This window comes from Rhipicephalus microplus, unplaced genomic scaffold (assembly GCF_043290135.1).
Source record: "Rhipicephalus microplus isolate Deutch F79 unplaced genomic scaffold, USDA_Rmic scaffold_12, whole genome shotgun sequence".
In the NCBI taxonomy this organism is placed as follows: Eukaryota; Metazoa; Arthropoda; class Arachnida; order Ixodida; family Ixodidae; genus Rhipicephalus; species Rhipicephalus microplus.
This window is the reverse complement of record NW_027464585.1, coordinates 45,379,580-45,404,200: the sequence shown is the minus strand read 5'-3', so window position 1 is coordinate 45,404,200 and position 24,621 is coordinate 45,379,580. Positions and strand designations below refer to the sequence as shown.

General features: G+C 46.3%; 1 protein-coding gene across 3 annotated transcripts in view; it reads right to left on the bottom strand.

Moving 5' to 3' along the window:
- Positions 1–24,621, bottom strand: part of Ufsp1 (UFM1 specific peptidase 1) — a 147,762-nt gene that overhangs the window by 6,432 nt on the left and 116,709 nt on the right. For all 3 annotated transcript variants that reach the window (XM_037418126.2, XM_075882528.1, XM_075882527.1), the window contains 2 exons: positions 20,089–20,140; positions 19,401–19,528 (listed from right to left, as the gene is read on the bottom strand). In XM_037418126.2, coding sequence (XP_037274023.1) covers positions 19,401–19,528; positions 20,089–20,140 — 180 coding nt within the window. The remainder of the gene's footprint in view (positions 1–19,400; positions 19,529–20,088; positions 20,141–24,621) is intronic.

Genomic DNA, 24,621 nt, shown 5'->3' with positions numbered 1-24,621 from the left:
TCGATTTGGAGCAGCACTTTCTTGCGAAATCACCAGCCTTCTCACAGCAAAAACATTGCTCTCTTTTGTGCGGGCAATCATTTGCTTGATGATCACATCCTCCGCAGCGTGGGTAATCGGCAACCCGTTGCTTCTTATCTCTGATGTTTGTTTTATACCGGCACGATTTTTCCGTTAAACTGCATACCGCTGCCACATCCTGTTTGATCATGGCGCTAATTTCCTGCGCAGCGGTTTCAGCAGCCGTAGCAATGTTTGTCGCTTCCGCCAGCGTGAGCTCACTTCTTTCGAGCAGCGTCTGCTGCGCAGCGCGATTTCGAATGCCACAAACAATGCGGTCACGTAACATTCGGTCAAGGCAGGTGCCGAAATTACACTTATCTGCCAGCTTGCGGAGTTCAACGACATAGTCTCGGACAGATTCAGTGGCAGTTTGATCTCTAGTGTTCAGTGGCAGTTTGATCTCTAGTGAAGAACTTGTAACTTGCGGCTACTTCGTTACACTTCGGCGTATAGTGGGAATTTAGGAAAGCGAGTGCTTCCTTGTAACTCAGCTCATTTACTTTACGTGGAGGGCAGTGTCCCGCAATTACGCCTACCACTTTCGCTGATAGCGTCGAAATCAGCAACACCCTTTTCTTTTCCGTTTTGCTAATATCATTTGCTTCAAAGAATGCCTCCAGCTGAGTCAAGTAAGTCTCCCACTTATCTTGATTTTCGTCGAAACTTGGGGTGCCGGGACTCGTAGCCATGGTCATGCCCGTCGACGTTCTGTGGTGGTAGGTGGTTACATCCCGCGCTCAGAAATTGTGGATCCCATCCTCGTCGCCACTGTAGAAACTAGCCCAGAGTGACCGAGCCAGACTGAGAACCAACGCAGAATGCCCCTTATTTTGCAGGCGAATAAGTATATATATATATATATATAAGTGGCTTGCCTATGACGTAACACAAGTGGATGACGTTGAACACGTTTTGACACTGCACTTCTTATCAGTAAGTACTGTACTATGAACCGCAAGTTTGCAGGATGTTGGATACGCAACAAATGCGAATTTCTGATATGCCACGGCTCAATGCTTGTAATCAAGCTGGTGACTGTATATTTCGGAATTCCAAGTGCAGTATGCAACATTTATTTTGTAATTACGTTCCCAGACAAAAAGGGAATTGAGCTATATTGAACATTTTGCCTCCCGCAAACTTTTGCTGTTGATAATACATTTTCCCTGAATTCTTTCGTAATACATCAGTTGCTAGTGAGCGCCTATTTCATCTTCTTGTCTTTATTGTCCTCTCTTTTCTGCACGCAGCATTTTTTCAAGACAATGACCAATTCACCTCGCAAAGGATTCGATTCAGTAATATTTTTTTTGCACAGCTCTCATGCAGCACGAAACAAGGCACACACACAAGAAGGCACAAGAGGACAGTGCCTATGTGCCTGCGCAGGCCCATGCGTCATTTTGCGCACTACCCCAAAAGCTGTTCGAATGATTCACCAACAATCCCGCACTGCAACCCTTGGTGAGCACTGTATGCATAACATACTGTAAAAACCGGTAATAATGGTTGCAGCGCAAGCACAAAGGTGCTGGAAGAAACGTGAAACGAAAGACGAGGCAAGGAAAGCAAAGAGGACAACACGAGCGCTGTATACAACAGGCAACCTTTTAACAGAGAACGTGAGCAATGTGACATAGTTCTGGGGAAGTGTCCGATAAAAAGAAGGCACAATGATAAAATGGCTAATTCCTATCTAAAAGCGCGATCTTTTTGTCATGCAAGGCCACCGAAAGCTGGCTCACGCATCTGTCACCATGTTTTCTAATATAATACGCCTCAGCTATTTCACGGGTTAATTTGTCCACATGGCGTACCAGCACACTCACGCCCGGAAATCGAGGTTGGCACCCGCAGCTTTTACAGTGCAAAACAAGGTTTGAACTTATTCCTTTGTATAAATCGTTCATATGCTCTCCCAACCTTTTATTAATGCACCGCCCAGTTTGGCCTATATAACAACTATATATATAGTTACAGCAAAAAGTTCAAATACCAAGAAAGAAGCTATAGCTCGCCTCCAGGCTGTAAATTTGCTAGGTTTAGCCCGTAGCGTACAAAAAGCTACTTCCCAAGAATTGTCTATTTTTTTCACTATTAAGAGTCATAAGCCGGAACAACCACTGCGTGCAATTGTTTCCGAAAGAGGAACCTGGCAGAAGTTTTTGGGAGGTTATTTGCAGAAACATCTATCTAGTTTAGTCTTTGGTGACCCCTACCGCGTCCGTAATTCGCAAGAAGCTGTCAGATACCTCAAGGATCATAATCCAATTGGGTGCCCTGTTTTAAGTATCGACGTAGATTTGTATTACTCCATTCCTCAGAGCACATTGCTAAATTATGTTAAAGAATGTATAACCAAGGATAATCATGAAGATTTGTTCATCAATGAAAGTGGCATCAGTGTTAATTCTTTCATGGAACTTTTGCTTTTCTACTTGAATTCCACTTTTGTTTCGTGCGGTGGGTCTCTTTATAAACAACGTAAGGGAGTCTGCATTGGGTCAAGGGTAGCCCCGGTTCTGAGTGACATTTTTCTTGCCAAAATTGACACGATCCCCAATGAAAAACTCTTAGATTTGGTACAAACCGCCTTCAGATATGTGGATGACTATTTAATTTTTCTGCAGCCTTCCGTAACGAATAAGAAAAGCCCGGGTGAGCTTGCATTGAGTGCTTTTAAAACACATGGGGGTGGGCTAGACTTCACTTGCGAAGTTTTCCAACAGGGATCGTTGAAGTTCTTAGATATCAATATTACATTGTTTTCAAATCACGTATGTTGGGAATACCAACCACGAAGTGTTAAACCCTTGTTAAACTATGCTTCCTGCCACACGAAACTGGTCAAAAGAGCTATCGCTTCGTCGGCTGTAAGTGCTGGCTTACCTAAGTCATGCCTACACAAGATGACTGATAGTGTAAAAATTCAGATTAACAGACTTCTGTCAGCGGGATTTCCAAAATCTGTAATTTCTTCAGTGTGGGAAACTTTGCTGCAGAAAATCAAACAAAAACAAGAAAAGCTGGAGGAAAAAAATAGAAAAAAAGAGTTGCTGTCATTCCATACTTCCACAATATATCTCATGGTTTGAAAATGATAGGCTCGAGATATGGTGTGGATGTAGTTTTATCAGCTTCGTGCAAATTAGGCCAGATTTGCACAATTACGGATGAGCGCCTCAGTGGAATCACCACAAAAAGTTGGACATGCACCGTAAAACACATAAATAAATTTATAGATTGCGCTGTTGATGTTGTCTACATGCTTCCTTTAACGTGCGGTCGTTGTTATCAGCGCTCGTGTTGTCCTCTTTGCTTTCCTTGCCTCACCTTTCGTTTCATGTTTCTTCCAGCACCTTCATGCTTGCCCTGCAACCCTTATCACCATAAAATTTAACCAAATATCCCAAATAGCCGTTCTTCTTCAATGTAAAAACCGGATATTGTGCAAGGGTACTAGCACAAAGTACGAAAGCTGCGAAGGTCAGGCCAAAGGTGCCCTTCTTTCTTTCACTTTTGAGTGGATGGTACATGTGGTGTAACAAAGGTTACGAAGCTTCGTGGTTGTTTTATTAGATTGGTTTTTCAAGACTATGCACAGGGCACCTAGCTTATTCCTATTTCAAGCACCCGCAATAACGCTGAAAGGTTCTATAAGGCATGCACAAAAGCTGACACACTTCGCAGTAGGGCACATCTGTTGATGCCCGAAGTCCATGCCTGCTGCTATGACTGTAGACAGAGCATATTTTGTATGTACATTGAGCTTATCTTTTAGTGGGCACAATTTCAATAAGTAAAAAATTTTCTTCTATACCAGCTTGTGTTCTGCATTCCCACCCTTCATATCCACATTATAAAATGTTGAAGTTTCATAAATTGCCCCAGTATGTCATACTAGCTGTACTGCTACCATAAACAGCTCAACCAGAGTTTCATAAACACTAGGAAGCCTACAAACTATCTACTGCTGGGCTAGTAGACAACGCAGTCAAAATATAAGTTATTCAACATTGTCTAAGATAATGGTTAGTACGCATTGATACGCATGATTAGCACAGTTCCACATAACGATGAATTGGCCAGGGCGTCTTGAGGGGGTTCACTCTATACACAAAAACTGTTTGCATAAACGACTGCGTACATGAATGCTAGTTTTCAATCAAAAATAATAAAATGACTCATTTACCAGTTCACGGTACAGCCTGTGGATGTGAGGCATGATTTCAGCATATCATAATACTGAGACGTAGCAAGAACACGTGTGCTCGGGAAGCTTAAGTGCTTTGATAATCAAAACAAAAGGCAATAGCTGTGTAAGTGGGTACTTAATATCGCCGCTTCATGGTGCATGCACAAACGTCCTTTTTTATGAATAATGTGCATCAGTACTTGGCCTGCATGTGCTATAGAGCACTGCATGGGCTGTGATTCTCGACCCGAACCTGGCCCGAAGTCATTCAAGCTTACCCGCCCGAACCTGTCCCGATAACTCGAAAGCGAGACCCGGGCCTGGACTGAGCCCCTGTGATAAATTTATTCTACCCAGCCCAGTCCGACAATCAGCGCGGCCTGAGAGCAGCCTGAGCCACTAATGTGGGTTGATTTATTGATATGTGGGGTTTAATGTCCCAAAACCACCATATGCTTATGAGAAACGCTGTAGTGAAGAGCTCTGGAAATTTTGACCACCTAGGATTCTTTAACGTGTACCGAAATCTGAGCAGACGGGACTACAGCATTTTTGCCTCCATCGAAAATTCAACCGCCACAAACAAGATTCGGTCCCTTGACCTAATCTATAAGTCATATATCCCGAACATAGAATCAGCATCAAAGAGTTACAAGTGGCAAATATATATGCTTTGTTCACGCATGCTTCACAAACTGATGTGCTTTAAGTTATGGTATATATGTTTTCATATAATATGGAGCCAGGCAAGCCGTAAGTGGCTACTTTTGGCCAAATTCGCTATTTTCCAGCCCGTCTCTTGACTTAAAGTACTAATTGGCACATGGCAAATTACTGGTTACTTTTAAATTTCTGGTTTCACTTATTCAAAACAGTTTTACTTATAATTCAATAGTAAAGATGGTTTATAGGCCCACTCGTGTTCTATTTGGCTACAAATTTGGCAATATATTTTTATGTGAAAATATCAACAATCAGTTAGTAGCCACTGCATAGGTCACACACAATGTCAATCTCTTTTCTTTGGGGTGCATTTCATTCATGCTTTCATGTCCCACTATGCCCTGTTACCAACAGCCAAAACCACTTAACACAAGCATCCGCGAAAGCGTTGACACGGCACGTTTACGAGGCCACAGCAGGAGGAGTGGGGTTACGCTAGAGCCTTGGCACATAGATGACGTCACGGGACAACAGAGGGATCATCAGGAACAATTTCGTATATGTAACTGTATCGGGACTGGCAACCAGGGTCCCGTAAGGTTGGCAACCATATTAAGACATGATGCAGATGTCTTAATATATAAAAGGCACGAGAATCCAATAAAAATGGTCACTTGTCACTGCAACTCGGGTGTTGTCTGATTTGACAGGCTATCTTCATCGACACATGGTGTCAGAAGTTTCTTACCATGCCCATACCGGCTTCGACTGAGCAAGGACCATGGAAGGACTCCCGCCCCCTGAGGCGCTTGTGCTGTTTGAGGCACCGGCCGAAAACTGGAGGAAACTCCGCCAGAGCATGGACCTTACTTCAAGGGAGCATCATCAGTAACTGAGCGCTCGAGTGCTAAGAAGGCTGCAGTCTTCCTTCATGTAGCAGGTCAAAAAACAATTGATATATTCAACACATTTAAGCTGTCACCAGATGTGTGCAATGACTACAGCGTTATTGTGAAGAAATTTGAAGAATACTGCTCGCCCAAACGAAATGAGACCTACGAGCGCTACATCTTCAGAACCTGGCAACAGAGGGATGGAGAGCCATTTCAGCAGTTTCTGCGTGATGTTCAGCTGAAGGCTCAGAGCTGTAACTTCGGAGACCTAAAGGAATCAATAGTTCGAGACCAGCTTGTTTGCAGAATGGCACACAAGAAGCTCAGGACAAGTTTTCCATGAGAAAAGGACCTCACACTTGATAAGGCAATAAAACATTGCAAAGCTGCAGAGCTAGCTACTAGCGAAAATCAGGCATGGGAAAAGGACGAGGCGAAGTTGAATATTGTACGAAAAAAGAACCCCAGCAAAAAGCAGTCCCCGCGAGAATGTATATTCGCCAATGCCCCTACTGTAACCAAAGTCACGAGCCGAAAAAACAAGAAAAAAAGTATTCAAGAGGTTTCCTGTCCGTCTCAGACTGGAGCGAAATCGGATGACGAATTTCAGATCTTGGCCGTGAGAATAAACTGTGTATTAACGCGCCCATGACTGGATAATCTCAGCAACGCTGTATAATCGCTCTGTACGGATGAAAATTGATACAGGGGCACAGGCCAACTTGCTTCCTAATGCCTTTTTTCTTCGGTGAGTTAAGGACGAAGAACAGCGTCTTGTACCATCTTCCGTGCTCCTGACGAGCTACGATAGTGGTGTGATAAAACACTTTGGGACCATGACAATCCCACTGCGCATTGGTGAAATTGAACAACCTACTGATTTCTTCGTGGTCAAGAAAAGAAAGCAAGCGCTACTGGGCCTTCAGGCTTGTGAACGTTTTGGAGTTGTTTCAAGGGTACAAGCCATTGAAATGCCTGCTGATTTGAAGATTGAAGTGTTCGACAAATTTCTACAGCTTTTTGAAGGCTCGGGCTGCCTAAAAGAAACCTACAGCCTACAGCTGAATGAAGAAGCAAACACAGTGTCACTGTCCTCGCGCCGGATTCTACATGCGCTTCATGAACCACTGCGTCAAGAACTGGTCCGCGTGGAACGTCAAGAAATTACCTAAAAGATGCAAGAGGCTGCTGAATGAGTGAGTGCTCTTGTCATTGTCCACAAGAAGAGCGGCCGCTTGCGTGTATGCATGGATACCAGGCAGGCAAACCGATGTGTGAAGCGCGACAACCATCAGCTGCCTTCAAAAGAAGAAATCGAGTCTGAGCTAGAAAACGCACAGACTTTCAGCAAGCTAGATGCCAACTGTGGCTTCCATCAAATTCCTTTAGATGACAAAACCTCCTAAATCTGCACCTTTGCCACGCCATTTGGAAAGTAGCGCTTCTTAAGGCTGCCTTTCGGAATATGCACTGCTGGCAAAGTGTTCCAGAAAGCGATGGGCAACACTTTTGATGGCCTAGAAGGCACTCGCACTTATATCGACGATATACTCGGGTGGAGCACAATGCAACAGGAACACGACAGTTACCTGCGAGCAACACTACTGGTAGCAAAACCTGCAGAATTAACACTCAACTGCGAAAAGTGCGTTTTTGACACAAAAGAGGTAAGGTTCTTGGGCAACGTCATTTCACGAAACGGAATTACGCCAGATGGAAAGTTAGCTAAATTTGTAGTGGAAATGTCGCCGCCATCGTCAAAGAAAAATGTCCAGAAACTATTGGACGCAGTGAACTATTTTGAGAGGTTTATTGAAAACCTCTCTGAGAAGCCTAAAAATCTGCTAGCCCTATTAAAGCATGTGCATGTTCTATTATTCAGGTGGCCATGAAAAAGAGTGGAAACATCTGTGCGAAGCGTTTCCCACAGCACCTGTACTTACCATATCCGATGCATCAAAGCAATCAAAGATAACAGCTGGTGCGTCGAGTTTTGTGCTAGGGGCGGCCAGTTGCATATGCGTCGCGGATGCTAGCAGAAGCAGAAACCAGGTCTACACAGATAGAGAAAGAAGCTTTGGCAATCACATTTGCTTGCGAGTGTTTTCGCGATTTTATCACTGGCTTCGACGTAATTGTTGAAACTAACCATAGGCCACTAATAGCCATTGCTCAGAAGATCCTGTCAGGCATGCCTCCTCGCCTACAGCGTTTCTTTCTTTGCCTCATGCTGTTCAACAATTTCTTGCAGTACATTCTGGGAAAGACCTTGCTCTGGCCGACGCCCTTTCAAGGATCTGATGCGACAGCAGTGAGCAGCCAGAAAGCGAGCCTGAAGACGTTGCCATTCATGTGACGGCCGTCCTCTCCATGCTCGTCAGTGATTTAGCAAGCAAGCGTATAGAGAGATCAACGATGAAGCATCAAAAGATAAGGCAAGTAATTGAAGTGCTAAGAGATGATCGAAGCATAACAGGACCGCTTGCCCCATTCCAAGCAGAACTATCTTACGTAGAGCGCATACCGCTGCGTGGCTCCAGAGTTGTCATTCCAAAGTTCCAGCAGAGAGAAATGTTGCAGCGTCTGCATGAGGGTCACTTGGGTGTCGGCAAATGCAAGACAATTGGAAGCGTACTCATGTACTGGACTGGCAATGTGGCAGAAATAACCGATAAAGCTTCCAGGTGCTCAATTTGCCAGCGTTTTGCTTACAAGCAGCCGAGCAAACCATTGTTGCAAAGGATTCCTCCCAAACTACCATTGGCTAGGGTCGGTGTAGACTTGTTCAAGCCCTGTGGGAAAAACTACCTTGCAATGTACGATGACTATTCAAACTACCCAGAGGTAGAGCCGCTTGCACAAACCACTAGCCACTGTGTCATAGGAAAGCTGGCCATGATATTTGCACGCCATGGCATTCCACTGGAAGTTTGCACACACAGTGGACCACAGTTTTCACCACAGGCATTTAAATCTTTCGCAAAGCAGTGTGACCTTGTCCGCGTTGTGTCTAGCCCCGGCTTTCCACGCTCAAACAAATTGGCCGAGAAAAGAGCGAATGTGATGAAAGGACTTCTCAAGAAAGTAGTAGATGCGAATGAAGACTTCTGGATCGAACTTCTCAATTACAGAACCGCATCACTAGAAGATGGAAAGGCACCATGCGAGCTCCTCATGGGTAGGAGGCTGAGAGCAAGGCTGCTAGATTTCGGGGATCACAAGGCGCCAGAGGTCGAAAAGCACAATCAAACGCATCCCCACAGGCGCCCACTGCAAGAACTGGGTGAACGTGACACTGTGAGGCTGCTTGACAAAAGCAGGTGGAATACGAAGGCCCTCATAGAAAAAGCGGTCATACCTCACTCATATATTGTCCGCACGGAGGATGGGTTGCAGCTTCGTCACAATCCACATTAGCTCCAAACCAATGAAGACTTTCGAGAGTCCCCGCAAACCATTGCGGACTCTATGGAACACTGCAAACATTTGTACTTCTCTTCTAGGCGATGTGGCACCACAGGATTCGCAAGGCAACGAGATTCCCATGTCTGACGATCCAGTTTCTGCTGTCTGAACAACTCAAGGGTACCGGACGCCAGGGCAACAAAGTTCTCCGGCAGACACAAACGCTGAGCCAGGCGTCACTGGCTTTCATCACAGCCCCCGATCAAGAAGACAGCCGACTATTCTCACATATGACCAGAACTTTCTGCAAATGGCTTAATTAACCAGCAATGTGTAATTTCTGCATAATATGTAGTCTCTGTTATTAGAGGAAAGAAGATGTATCAAAACTGGCAACCAGGGTCCCGTAAGGTTAGCAACCCTGCTGCGCATGTCTTAATATAAAAATGGCAGCATATCCACGGAGTGAATGATGGAGAGTGGGGCGAAGAATTCGTCCGTCCATTCGTTCTTGCTTCTGTTCGTCCGTGCATCCGTCAGTGTGACCGTCCATATGTCCACCAGCCCGTACGTGTATCTGTTCGTGCGTCCGTCCCTGCGTCCATTCATGCGTCCATTCATGCATCTGTCTATGTGTCCGTTCGTCCATCTATTCAACGCTCCAAGTACCACCATCTCGCCTATCTTTTCATCACATATTCCCCATATAGAAGCACCGCCATCCAGCGGACATTCCAAGGACTAAACGAGAAGTGGCACACGCACACTTTCTTACGGCTTGCGCTTTGGGTCCACTTCCCATCTTTAACCACCTCGAGTTCATGGTATATACTAGTTCACTGTATTCATTGCACTGCGGCCGAACGCTCGCTAAACCTTTCGAAAACCAAGGAGGTTACGCCCAGCGAGTATGACGTAGCAAACTTTTTCAGTCAGATAGTGCTCAATGTACATGCCAATGGCTGCTAATGGGAAATGAGAGGCGGAGAATTCGGCTTTTACTTTCTTACGGCTTGCGCTTCGTATCTACTTCCCATTTTTAACCACCTCGAGTTCATTCATGGTATATACAAGTTCATTGTATTCATGGCACTGCAGCTCAACGCTCACTAAACCTTTCTAAAGCTAAGGAGGTTACACCCAGCGAGTATAACGTAGCAACCCTTTCTTGTCAAATAGTGCTCAATGTACGTGCCAATGGCTGCTAATGGTGATCGCAGCCTGCGCGTTAACTAAAAGCCGAATGCTCCTGTCTCTCATTCCCCATTAGCAGCCATTGACATGTACATTGAGCACTATTTTTTATTGTTCAACAACGCACAGAAGAAGTCTCTCACCGGCACCACCTTGGAGGTCAAAATGTTATACTTGTTACATACGACGAGGGACGTACGGGTGCCGCTATAAGAAGCTTCGCCTCTAATAAAAGGCGCAAGTGTCCAATAAAAGTGGTCACCTGTCACATCAACTCGAGTGTTGTCTGATTCGACAGGCTATCTTGCTCGACATGTCTGTCGCTCATCGAAGCACGCGATATGGGCCCGCGAAACGAGAAAGGCACTTTTCATAAAGGCCTGCATGTCTTGTAGGTAACGAAAGAGAAAGGAGCGAATCCGTTGGAAATTATTCGTTGCGATGCCGCTTGTCATCACGATGCTTCTGTGTTTCTTGGGAAGCCGTTAATTTGCTGTGACCAAGCTGAGGGGCAAAGTCAGTATGGGTAATAGCGTCGGGCGCGTATTGAGTGGTCAACTGTACAGCAGATGGCAGCAAGGTATCTAATGGCGATGTTAGTTCGCCTACAAACAAAAGATAAAATGGCGAGTATACCCAGCAGTGTCATGCCGGGAGGAATTGCACGTGAACTTCAGGTAGGGTAGTGCAGGGCCCCAGTCAAGATGGTAAGCCGATACGTATTTTGATAGCATGTCCCTCAGGGTGCAGTTTAAGCGGTTTGTAGGTCCGTCAGTCTGGGGGTTGTACGGCGGTGTGAGCTTACGTTAGGTAGAGCAGGAACGTAGGCTATCATCAACCACTTTAGAAAGGAAAGTAGGGCCTCGGTCAGTCAGCACTTGACACGAAGCACCGTGCACTAAAAAAGTTCTCGTAGTGAAAAATCTGCGACGTCTGTAGCGCAGCTTGCTGGCGGGGCAGGTATAACTGCATAGCAGGTCGCGTGATCTGTAGCACCCGCACCCACTTTTTTCCAGAGGAGACTGAGAAGGGCCAAACTGACATGAAAGAAGAGCTCCGATTAGATGTCGATGTGCTGAAAATACCTCGCAGGGAGTCTCGACAGCTTCGTCAGGCACTGGCAAACTTTGCAGGCGTTGGCATAACGGAGTACAGAGCCGGCAAGGCCAGGTCAGTAGAAGCAGTGGTGCATACGGTCATATGTACGAGAGACGCCAAGGTGACCTGCGGTTGGTGCGTCATGGAGCTTGCGGAGGAATGTGCACTGCAGGTGCTTTGGTATGACAGGAAGTTAGGTCGTGACTGGCGAGTGACCAATAACGCCGATATAAGACGTGGTCCTTCAAAGTAAACATGCAAACAGAAGTGTCGCACAGTGAAGATTCGAGTGACTTATGAGCGGATCCCGACACTGCTCATCGCTGAGATAAAGCATCTGGGAGATGGAAAACACACAGTCAATGCAGTCAGTCCTTGTGGGGTTCCAGTCGGCCACAGGGTAGCGTGACAGGCAATGCGCACCTTCGTGCAGTTTTCCACACTTATACACTATGGTGTAACCCTCAAATGCAGAGATGTTACTTGACTCGTACATGACTCGTTCTTGACTAAAGAGTCTTGCTGCTTGCCATAAATCATTCTCGAACTTGCGGACGACTTGAAGGCGACTTGGCACAGTCGAAGTCAGGACAAGTTTCAAGCCAGCTGTGGGGCTACCTTGAAAGCAACTTCATACATTATTGCAACATGGCCACCTCTTGAATGGACACCGCACGGAGGTTGGCCGCTTTTGGGTTTGCTTGCCTCGCCATAAGCGTAGCCTTTTCTGAGGCACACTGCCTGCCGAGGATTCATCGACCCGCTTTAGGTGACCGAAGAAATCCGATAGAGTTGTACGACGAGCAACAATTCCACGCTCAGTACAGATTCATGAAGAAGGCCGTGCAGCAGCTGCTGGCTATGTTGCCGCTCCGTGAAAGTGGAGACAACCAAATACCACCTATGCCTTCAAAGTTAGAGCTACTGATGGCGTTCAGGTTTTATGGTGCTGGCACATTCCAAACAGTCACAGGGAATCTTGTCCGCATTGCGTATTCGACAGTGTGCCGTTCAGTTAGATAAGTTACGCTATTCATCGCAAAGCACCTAGACACGATGCTTGTGCATTTTTCGCAGCCGGTGGCCCTTCCTATAGTTATGCGGGACTTTTTTAAGTGGCTGAGTTCCCTGGCGTTACAGGATGTGTCGATGGCTTACACGTGCGCATTTATATCCCCAGTGGTGACGATGCCGAAGTGTTCATTAACCGCAAAGGCTATTTCTGTTTTTCTAAAACACGATGACATTTTTCGTCATTTCCGTCTCTTTTCGTACAAATTGGCTCAGCGCACTGTCTGTGTGCCTCCTCTATCCTTTCGTCCCATCTAGGGCACTGTTTCTCGCTCAGAAAGGCATCGTTTGCAGCACAACGCTACGAAAGATTTCACACAAAAAAAAAGAAAAAAAAGTGCCCCTATCACATTTCTGATCATGTCTGCACGCCACGAGACAAAATTCTGTCGAAGGCAATGTCATAACCCCCACTTTTTCTCTTGTTTACCAAGCTCAACAAAAGGATACGAATCACTTTTGTTCGCAGAACTTGTTTTTTTTTTTTCCTATATAACTGTGACCTAGCTCACTACAAGCATATCCACAGGCGAATAGAAAGGCGAATACCTTGAAAATCGCATTACCTCGTGAGCCAGGTCAGCACAAATACATGCCTTGGCATTCGATGAAAAAAAAAAAAAAAGAAACGGCGAAAAATCTCAACGCGATGCTTGTTTCGCCTCTAAACAAAGAAGCGTGGAAAAATGTGATGCATTTGGGTGGCCACTAAAACCAGCGGGCAACGAACGCTTTACAGAAGCAACACTGCACATTGCTGGGGTGGCAGGCGAATGTAGTAACGTTGACTAATATCTAGTAGCGTTGGCGATAGGCACCACGTGCTGCTCGTTAATTGCAAAATGGCAAAAATATGCTTGTGGGACTTTATTTTTATAGTTACCTTGAAATGTTTGATCTTTGTTTCCTGTAACATGTGCCTTACGTGAACAACTTCATGATTAACCTCGTTACCAAACGAGCAACGTGTTTCTGCTTTGAAGCACGTTCTTGACTTTGCCAAGCAAGACAGCCTGAGCATCTATGAAATGCGAAGGCCGACTTGGGCGTTTTGAAGTCTGCTGCTTGCTTCACGCCGACTTACTCAAGTCGAAGGCGCGAGAAAAGTAACATCTCTGCATTCATGGGTAAGAATACTCTTGAAGGTGGAGTGCCTAGCAAGCGAGACGACCCGCGGGATTCTTCAGGGAGCAAGCCAGCATAGGGCGTGCTGCTTGGTGAGAACAGAAATTGGGCGGCCGTATAAATGAGGGCGAAATTTCGCAACTGCCCACACCAGAGCGAGGCATTCGCGCTTTGCGATAGAATACTTGCACTCTGAGGTGAACAGCAGCCTGCTGGCATAAGCATTACGCAATTCTGCCCACGCTGTCGCTGGGCCACCACAGTGCCTATTCCATGACCACTGACATCGATGTGGACTTTGGTTGACGCAGAATGGTTAAAGTGGGTAAGAACAGGAGAAGACGTGAGCCAAGCAGCGAGATCGAAGAGGGCTATTGCTTTCAACGGACCCAGCTAAAAGCTGCATCTTGTTGAAGTAAATTTGTTTGGGGCCTAGCAATTCTTACAAAGTTCTTGACGAACCACCGAAAGTAGGAGCAGAGCCCCCAAAAGCTACGGACATCTTCGGCAGTTTTGGGCACAAGAAAGTCCCTTACAGCTCGAACTTTTTTGGGGTCAGACTGCATGCCGTTTGCGTCCACAATACACCCAAAGAGGGTAATGCGGCGGGGGCGGAACCAGCACTTAGATGTATTCAGTTGACGGAATACCTCAAGAATTTTCGACAATCTTTGAAGGTGACTTAGAAGTGTGGCGGCTTGGGCTAGTTGGTATGGCATGACGATGGTTATAGTGTGAGAACAAAATGACGACACAGAGACAAGAAGGACCTTGTCCTTCTTGTCCCTGTGTCGTCATTTTGTTTTCTCACTATAACTATCGTCGTTTTGAAGATGAGCTTCAAAAGTGGGAAAAAATATAATTACGTCATCCAAATAACAGAGACACGTAGACTACTTGAATCTGTGAAGCAGAGAATCCATCATTCGTTCGAATGTGGCGGGGGAATTACAAAAGCAGAAAGGCACGACTGAATTGGTAGAGGCCGTCAGGTGTTACAAAATTCTTATGGCCTACAATGCTGTCATATGTCTGGCAATATTGCCACAGAGACTAATTACACTATCCGATATTATGAAGAATCAGCGTCCACAGTCTTTTGGCAACTCCTGTTTGTGGCCGCACGACTTATGCCTTTTGTTCATGGGCACGAGTCAGTGTGGGTTGGAGCTGTAAAGAAGAAGAAGGCGCATTGGCGGATGAACAGTTTTTGTTTTGGAACATTCTAGCGGGCTCTTTCATTTTTCTTGCCCATAATTTTCAGGGCACAAGTTCGCCCATAATAAACTAGTTTTTGGTGTTTCTTCTCTTGGACCCGTTAAATTCTGGTGAAGGTGCTGTGTATGATTGGAAGCCCCCTTGGCGCAAGAGAGCGAAGCCCCAATCCTCAACAATTGGAACCCGGCAAACTGACTCCGGTGCACCAGCGTTCAAGCCTCCCCCTTCAAGAAGAGCCGCTTGAATTCGCACCCCTCCCCAGCGCTCCAGCAACGCAAGCAGCGTCTACAGACAACGGAATGATGGCTTGCCAGGTGACATAATCCAAACTTATTCTGTCTCCACCATGCTTGCCTGAGCCCTTCCACGGCGTCACGTTTGAAGATGTAAAGATTGGTTAGAACACTTCGAGCGAGTTGCGAAGACCAACGGCTGGGATGAAGCAAGGATACTGCGTCGCGTGTGCTTCGCATTGGAGGACACAGCGAGGACGTGGTATGAAAACCACGAAGCGGGCATACCGACATGGGAAGAATTTCGACGACAAATAGTTGCTACATATGCCAGCACTGATCGTCGGGAGAAGGCAGAGAATGCACTACAGTCCAGGAACCCGCGCACGTTCGAAGACGTTGGCATGTATATTGAGGACATGTCCCGCCTTTTCAAACGCGCTGACCCGAACATGACCAAGAGAAAAAGCTGAGCCACTTGATGTGGGTTGTCAAACAAAAGTTATTTGCTGGTTTGGTACGCAACCCACCTTGTACAGTTGCTGAATTCCACACCGAAGCCACCTTCATAGAGCGGGCACTGCAGCAGCACTCCCGTCACTACAATCATAATACGAGTAGTGTTCCTGTGGATGTCTTCTCAGCAAACCTCGGCAGCAGCAGAGAAGCATCGAGAGAAATGGTGCGATCCGTAGTGAAGGAAGAGTTCCAGAAGCTGCTGACCCCACAAGTAGCAACGCCAGTTTCGTCTCTCACTACCCTGATCAGAGATGAAGTTCGCCACGCCATTCTACAAGCGGAATCCGAGGCGCAACCTGTTCAACTTGAACAGCAATTGCAGAAACGCCCCGTACCGACTTACGCCAATGCTGTGCGCCAGCCCGCTGTGCATACTGCTTCGTTTGGAGCTCCCAGTGGCTACCGACAGTCTTCGCGTGGCTCAAACTATCCAGCTAATTCGAGGCCACGGAAAAGGGACGTGTGGCGCACACCCGACAGGACGGCGCACACCCGACAGGACGCCGTTCTGTTTTCACTGCGGCGAAGCTGGACTCCTGTACAGAATATGCCCATATCGACGAGTTGGTCTCCGCGGGTTTTCCCCTAAGGCGCCATGCCCTCGAAATGGCGAAAGACCCGTTAAAATCGAAGATTACTTGTCCGGCCATCTGTTTCCAACTGCTGGTTTCCAGCATCAGCCTAGATCACCAGCGCCTGCTCGCTATCGATCACCAAGCGCTCGACGATTTAGTTCACCTTCTCCACCTTCAACTTCAACACAATATCATTCAAGCAGTCCTCATCAGGAAAACCGAAGCCAGCGACCTGTGGAGGCAAGGCCGCTGATGTCCGACCAACTGAAGATCCTCCCTCAAGGTCCCAGTGCAGCAACGATGAGCGGAACACTACAACTAGGTTAGGTAAAGACAAAATTTCTTCAGACTTACGCGTTACCGTTGACGGGTGTGAATTTACGTTTTAGTTGACACAAGTGCTGATTATTCGGTTGTCAGTTAAGCTGCTGCAAAGGATTGAAAGTTCTGACGCCTTGGAGTGGACCCCAAATGCACACGGCTGGGGGTCATCTCATTACACCTCCGGGAAGATGTACCGCAAGAATCGGAATTCAAGGCACTACTTACGTTGCTGACTTTGCCGTGCTTTCGAAATGATCTAGAGATTTATTACTCGGAATGGATTTTCTGCTAGCAAACAAAGCTATAATCAACCTGCAGAATTCTAGTGTCTTTTTTTCGACGAAACTGGCCATAGACACAAATAAGCCAGAGTACACAGCATTACGTGTTATAGATTGTGATGTTAGCGTGCCGCCACGATGCAGCGTAATAGTCAGTGTAAAAAATGAAGCATTCGTTGATTCTGAAGCTATAGCGGATGCAAACATCGAACTACAGCTCAAGAAAGACATTTGCGTAGCTCGAGGTATTGTTCAATTACGTGGTGGATGTGCCAATGTATTGCTCACGAATTTTGGAAACGAAATTCAGCATCTTGCAAAGGACACTGCTATCGCCTTCCTGCACAGTTTTGAAACAGTGACGGGTTTATGTGGTCTGGTGTCAGGGCCACCTGCTTCGGAACCTGCGCCCGATGTCGCGGCAAGAGTTGCAATCAGCCAAAATCTTTCACCAGCCGAGAAGAAAATCATTTGAGACCTCATAAGAGATTTAAGCCGGATGTTTCTCTACCTCGTCAAAAGTACGGCCGACCCAGGTTGTTAAACACCGAATAATAACAGATGAAGCTACAAGACCGGTACAGTATCATTCGTACAGAGTATCACCGAAGGAACGAGAGATCATAAAGAGCCAAGTGAAAGAGATGCTGGAGAACGATGTCATACAGTCATTCAATAGTTTGTGGGCGTCGCCTGTAGTCCTTGTGAGGAAAAAGGACAACACACTGAGATTCTGCATTGATTCCAGAAAGCTGAGCAGCGTGATCAAGCGGGATGTCTACCCTTTGCCACGTATTGATGATACGTTGGATCGGCTACGGCACGCAAGGTATTTCTCTTCATTGAATTTAAAAAGCGGTTATTGGCAAATTGAAGTGGACGAAAGAGACCGTGAAAAGACTGCTTTCATAATTCTGGATTGTCTATATGAGTTTAAAGCACTCCCATTCGGCCTATGTTGTGCGGCTGCAACATTCCAGCGCATGATGGACAGCGTCCTTTCAGGCCTCAAATGGCAGTCGTGCTTAGTCTACCTGGACGACTTTGTGGTGTTTTCAGCAACGTTTGAACAGCATGTAGAGCGACTACGTTCGGTACTTCAGGCTATCCAGTCAGCCGGCTTGTCGATTAGACCGGAAAAATGCCAGTTTGGATTCAAGAAGCTTCGTTTCCTCGGTCATGTAATCAGCACTCAAGGTGTTGGCCCGGACTTGGACAAGACTGTGGCCGTGGGGCTGTTTCCCAAGCCAAAAGACAAGAAGGTGGTACACCGATCTTTTTGTTTATGTGCTTATTACAGGCGGTTTGTGAAAAATTTCGTGAAAATTGCCGTACCTCTAACAAGACTCACAGAAGAAGAGGTGCCATTTATTTGGAGCACCGAACAAGACAGTGCTTTAAACAAACTAAAGAAACGTTTGCAAGCCCCACCTTTCCTGGCCCATTTCGATAAAACCGCGAATACGGACGTTCATACAGATGCCAGCAGTCTTGGCCTAGGTGCGGTCCTGGTGCAATAGCAAAATAGAGAAGAGAAAGTGATAGCATATGCTAATAAATGAAATGTTAAGTTATGGTACCATTTCAATTCCAGCCAATGGCCATTAAGGCGGTAAGTTGGGCCAGTTGGTTAGGATCCATCGTGAACTTTCTTACAGCGCAACACCAGAAAAAATACAGGACAGGGAAGGAGTAGAACAGCGCCGTCTTTTCTTTCTGTTCTACTCCTTCCCTGTCCTGTAGTTTTTCTGGTGTTGCTCTGTAAGAAAGTTCACAATGGCCATTAACACTGTATGGGGGTCACAGGAAAACAGTTGAGCCAGAGGAGGCGCTGGTTGAGCAGAAATACTGGCTACAATGAACAGTAGTTCGACAGCAGTATACCGCACATATTTTTTCTGTGAATGGCATGTGGGCCAAGAGTGTTTTGAAGGAGATATTGTAGCCAGAAAAGCGGTTAACAACGTGAGTCCAGTTTCGATAGGAAGTGCAAGGGAAAGAGAGAAAAAAAGAAAACGAAATTATCTCTTGTTTTGATTGCAGTCTATTCCTCGCATATCTTGCGGCGCTTCAGTTCCTTGCAATGTGAGGGCGCACAACATCTGCCCAAAAAATTATGAAAACCCCAGCAGTGCACACAAATAGAGCAAATTCAGATTCTCCTTGTGCACCGCTGCAGAATGAACATGGCTGTCCCCCTTTGTTTCTCTCGTTGACGAATGTGATGCCGCTCTTCCATGTCAATTATAGATCTCCTCTTTGCGGGCTTCTCTTTGAACTGTATGTTATGCGTGGCTTGCACTGTGCTCTTTTTTTTTTACATCATAATGACGTATGCCTTGCTAACAATTTATTAACATGACAATGCATATGAGCACGACGCATATGCATGTCGCAATAAACAGTCGACGAGCTGTGCTCTAGGTGATGGTGTTTGCCTCTCTAGCACGCCAACGCGCATAGAGATCAGTGCCCCAAACTGTGGCAACAGCATTGCCTGCTAAGCGTGCTGCAGTTGAAACGAGACAGCTAAGGCCACCCACCAGAGAAAATTTTGGCAGCTCTGGCAGCTCTCCATACAATGTCACAGCCTGGCTGAAACCTGCGGCCACAACGAGGCAGCTAAGCTGGCCGCCTGAGTCTTTGGTGCTTCTGCAAGACGCATCGTGGCCTGCAAAAAAAACCACTACTCAGGCACAGCCAGAGTCGCCCGCCAGAGAATTCTGCAGCTCAATCGCCATGCAGTGCCACAGCATGGTTGCATGTAAAGAAGATAACGCCACTGTGGCCAGGGCGCGCGATAGGCAAGCTAGAGGAAGATAATGACAAAGGGTAGAATAAGAACAGCCTCTCGGTATGCACAACTATTAAAGTTTCTCAATCCTCAAGTGCCATCATGACGTTACAATTTTTAATTCCATCTCAGCTAAAGTATTTGAATTTAGTATGAGTCCCAGGTCACTGTGCGTTAAAATTAACTGATATGGCACATGCCTTCACTCGCGCATCGCTATATCTTCCAATAGTACAGGTTCTTTCATTGGTAGAATATTTTACCGCAATCAAGCATAGAAGATTACCTATTCACACAGATCGGATGGAAGCTATAACCACATGGATATAATATAAGCACCTAAAATAACCATGGAAGTTACAGTGGAACCAATTTCGACAATTAGAAGTGCCGATCACTAGATTTCAATGCCCTGTCCCCCCCCCCATTAAACTTACATTTGCACATGGCTGGTCTGACGATATCACCCTTCTGGCAATCTGTGGAGAACTAAAAAATATTGAACATTACTTTTTGCCATGTTGAAGATATTCTCATATTAGAACTCGACTTCTCATTACACCTTTTTCAAAAATAGGCTTAACCATATAGGTGGAAAATGTTTTAAGCTTCAGTGTCTCAGGCTTGGGATACTGCCACACGAATGCTTGATTGTTTCAAATGAGAGCACACTGCGTAGACGTGGACAGGATAGACAGGGGTCTGTCTGAGTCTACGTAGAGCGCTCTCATTTCAAACAATCATGTATCTTTAACTCGCCCAATCAACCATATTCACAGAGATACCTTTAATGTCGTGTGTCATTTCATTATAGCTACTCAACGAGTACCATTTTATTTGGGTATTTAAAATTTTTGGTCATTTCAACAAAGTAATACCTAACTAAGTTCTTCAAAATTGTTCCCATCAGGTTTGTGTGGCAGCCTGGAATATAGGCTCAAAAGCATTATACTTGTAGTTTAAATTCAATGTATTACATATTATTGCCATTTCATTTCTTCATTTTTTGAAAATTACCTATTCTAAAATAACATTTAAAAGTCTCAATGTTGCATTTTTTGGTTTTATTGCAAAGACAAAAAGAATATAAAAGGAAAATGAAGTCACACAGCGGAACAGCTGCCGAACAAAACACCGATCGAATATGAAGCTAAGCCGAAAAGCTCGCGTAGCACCGAGCCGGAATGCAGGGACGCCTCTTAAAGCGCTCGTTGCGAGTTAGGATTACAAAACGAAGCAGTGGCAAATCACCATTCATGAAAACTGTGCCACATGATCGCGGACGCTTCACGAGTCACAAATAAAGCAGCGAGGTGGCCGTTAATATTGTTGCGGTTGAAAAAAGGATAGGTGGATTTATTCACAGGGTGAAGATGAAGTTCGGCAGTCGCGGTAAAGATGGAGTCCTGAGACAACGTCAACTTCCTCTTCTACCTACCCGGCACATACTACAGCCCGGCTCATACTGTAGCAATCCCCGGTTCACAGAGAAAGCCCACTGGGCGAGTTTAAGTCACTGGAGGAATGAAATTTCTTGAGGCGAGCCACGTGCACCAACTGCGTTCGATTTGACCGACGAGAAGGTGTCGTCAAGCGTGCCACAACATACGTCAAGTCAGTCAAGTGATCTACAATGACGTAGGGGCCTGTGTACTGCGGTAAAAACTTCTGACATAAACCAGGTTTTCGTTGGGGGGTCCACAACCACACGAATTCACCTTTGCGGAATGAAATGGCATCATGGCGTTGATCGTACCGTTGCTTGGAGCATCTTGTGATGCCAGTGTGCGCAAGCGAGCAATTTGACGAGCTTCTTCAGCCCGGCACAATGTTTCAGCCACGGACTCATCTGTATGGAGCTTAAATAGAAGGATTGTATCAAGGGAGCAGCGTAGTGATCGAGCGTAAAGCAGGTAGAAGGGCGTGAAGTTCGTGGTCTCGTGCTTCGCTGTATTGTATGCGTAAGTAATAAATGGTAAGATATCATCCCAGTTTTTGTGATTGGATGCGACGTACATAGCAAGCATGTTAGTAAGAGTTCAATTGGTGCGTTCTACAAGACCATTCGTTTGGGGATGGTATGGTGTCGAATGTCTGAACAGTGAAGTGCAGAGGCGAAGCAATTCTTCCACAGCATCCGCGATGAATTGGCGACCACGATCACTGATGATTACTTGAGATGGACCATGGCAAAGAACAATAGAGCGTAACATAAAGGCAGCAACGCCATCAGCTGTAGAAGATGGTATCGCAGCGGTTTCGGCGTATCTGGTAAGGTGGTCGACGCACACTATTATCCAGCGGTTATTGTTCGAAGATCGCGGAAACAGGCCCACTAGGTCGATGCCCACTTGCTCGAAAGGCGTAGTAGGCGGTTCTATGGGGTGAAGAAGGCCATGCGGTGCACTGGTAGGTCGTTTGTGACGCTGGCAGTTCTCGCAGCTCGAGACGTATTGTTTCGTAAAATCTCGCATACGAGGCCAGTAAAAACGCTGCTGCACTCGATGCAGGGTGCGAATGAACCTAAGGTGTCCTGACATTGGATCATCGTGCATAGTACGAAGAATGACGCATCGAAGACTGTGAGGTACAACCAGTAAATTACGTGCGCCGGTTGCTGAGTAATTCGTTTTGCACAACAGTCCATCACGAATGCGAAAGCGACCGTTGTCTTTGCGATTCCGAGCGTCAATGAACAAAGGGTCTAAAGATAAAATCATTCGATTATTCTCATTTGAAGATATTGGCGTCAGGAAACGTGTGAGATACCGCAGAAAAACAGATGTCGAAGGTATCTGCACTGTCCTCCGTTGTGGTCATAGGCAGGCGAGAAAGGCAATCAGCGTCCGAATGACGTCGTCCACTTCTGTACGAAATGCTGAAGTCAAATTCTTGAAGGTGTAAAGCCCATCGAGCAAGGCGGCCAGAAGGGTCTCGGAGGGTAACAAGCCAACATAATAAATGATGGTCTGTCACAATCGTGAATAGACGACCGTAGAGGTAACATCGAAACTTCTGAATGGCGAATACAGCCGCTAAACATTCTCACTCTGTCACCGTATAATTAATTTCAGCCTTGCTTAGAGATCGACTCGTATAAGCAACAACATGCTCTGCATTATCATGGCGCTGAACAAGAACATCTCCGATGCCGATTCCACTTGCGTCACTGTGCACTTCTGTAGGAGAAGAAGGATCGAAACGACGAAGAATAGGCTCAGATGTCAGTAGAAGTTTCAGTTCAGAAAATGCGGCATCACAATCAGGTGTCCATTCAAATGGGCTGTCTTTTCTCAACAAGCTCCTCAGTAGGTGTACTACGTCCGCGAATCAGGGCACAAAGCGGCGAAAGTAGGAACATAAGCCCAAGAAGCTGCGAAGTTCCTTCAGTGCCTGGGGTGGTTTAAATGTGCCAACTGCTTCGATTTTGCGGAGATCCGGCCTGACACCATCTTTGTCAACTAGGTGACCGAGAGGTAAAGCTTGTCGTTCACCAAACCAGCACTTAAGAGTTCAAAATCAAGACAGCCTTTTCGACACAGTCTAAAACAAGGCTTAAACGGACGTTGTGTTCTTCAAAGGTACGCCCGAAAATGACGTCATCCAAGTAGCATAAGCACACCTCCCATTTAAGACCACAAAGGAGTCCATAAACCTTTCAAAAGTGGCGGGGGCGTTGCAAAGCCCAAACGGCATCACATTGAATTGGTACAGTCCATCAGGCGTCACGAATGCGGTCTTCTCCTTGTCTGAAGGGTGCATAGGTATCTGCCAATATCCTGATTGTAGGTCTATTGAAGAAAAGTACGAAGCCGAGTGTAAGCAGTCAATAACATCGTCAATCCTAGGCAGCGGATATACATCTTTTTGGTCACGGCGTTGAGTCTTCTGTAATCAACGCAGAACCGCCAAGCACCACCTTTCTTCTTAACCAAGATGACCGGTGCTGCCCAAGGGCTACACGACTCTTCAATGACACCCTTCTTCAGTATTTCCTGAACCTGGTCGGCAATAACTTTTCGTTCTGATGACGACACTCGGTAAGGCTTTTATCGAATCGGATGGGCAGTGCTGGTGTCAATCCTATGATGAGCGCGAGAACATGGTAAAGGTAGTGGCTTCTCCTCTTGGCAAAAGTCAAACACAGAAGCATGTCGCCTCAAGAGATAGCGTAACGTCTGTTGCTCGTGTGACCGCAAAGTGGCGCTAATCATGCCTAGGATCTGCGACTCGTAAGAGCAACTGCGCTTGCCAGAGACTGTACCTTTCTCGATTTCATCGTTGTTAACGACTGCTACAGAACCTTCAGTGGAATCATCGAAGACGCCAAGCTTCATTTTTTGAGGGAGCACAACCGGCATTGGCGAACAGTTCAGTGCCCACAGAAAGGTTGCTCCTTCATCAACAGATACCAAACAACGAGGGACGAGTATGCCTTTCTTAGCACAATGAACGATGGCAGGTTCAACGATGACGTCAAAAGATGTGGCAGATTCTGGGGCGAACGCCGCAACTGACCTCATTGATCATGGCGGCACTGTCAGCTCATCGGAAACAATCAGAGCATCCTTCGCGGCCTGCGGGGCCTCATCGACGAGGGCAGGAACGACGTCACCGCTGACGGAAAGTTCACCGCTTCCACAGTCGAGGAAAGCGCCACATCCTTGGAGAAAGTCAAGACCGAGAATCACATCGGGGGTACAACGTTGCAGCACAAGAAACTCTGTTGGGAACACCTTTCCTGCCAATAGGACACTAACGGCACAAACTCCGACAGGATGAAGTACTTCCCCACCAACACCACGAAACCTTGTTGATTCGCCCCAAGAAAACATAACTTTGCGGCCAATGCGACTTTTGAAAGAAAGACTCATAACTGATATCGTAGCACCAGTGTCCACCAAAGCACTTGTACAAAAGCCATCTATTTCCACACATATCTTGTTCTTCGACATTATAACTGGCGGAGG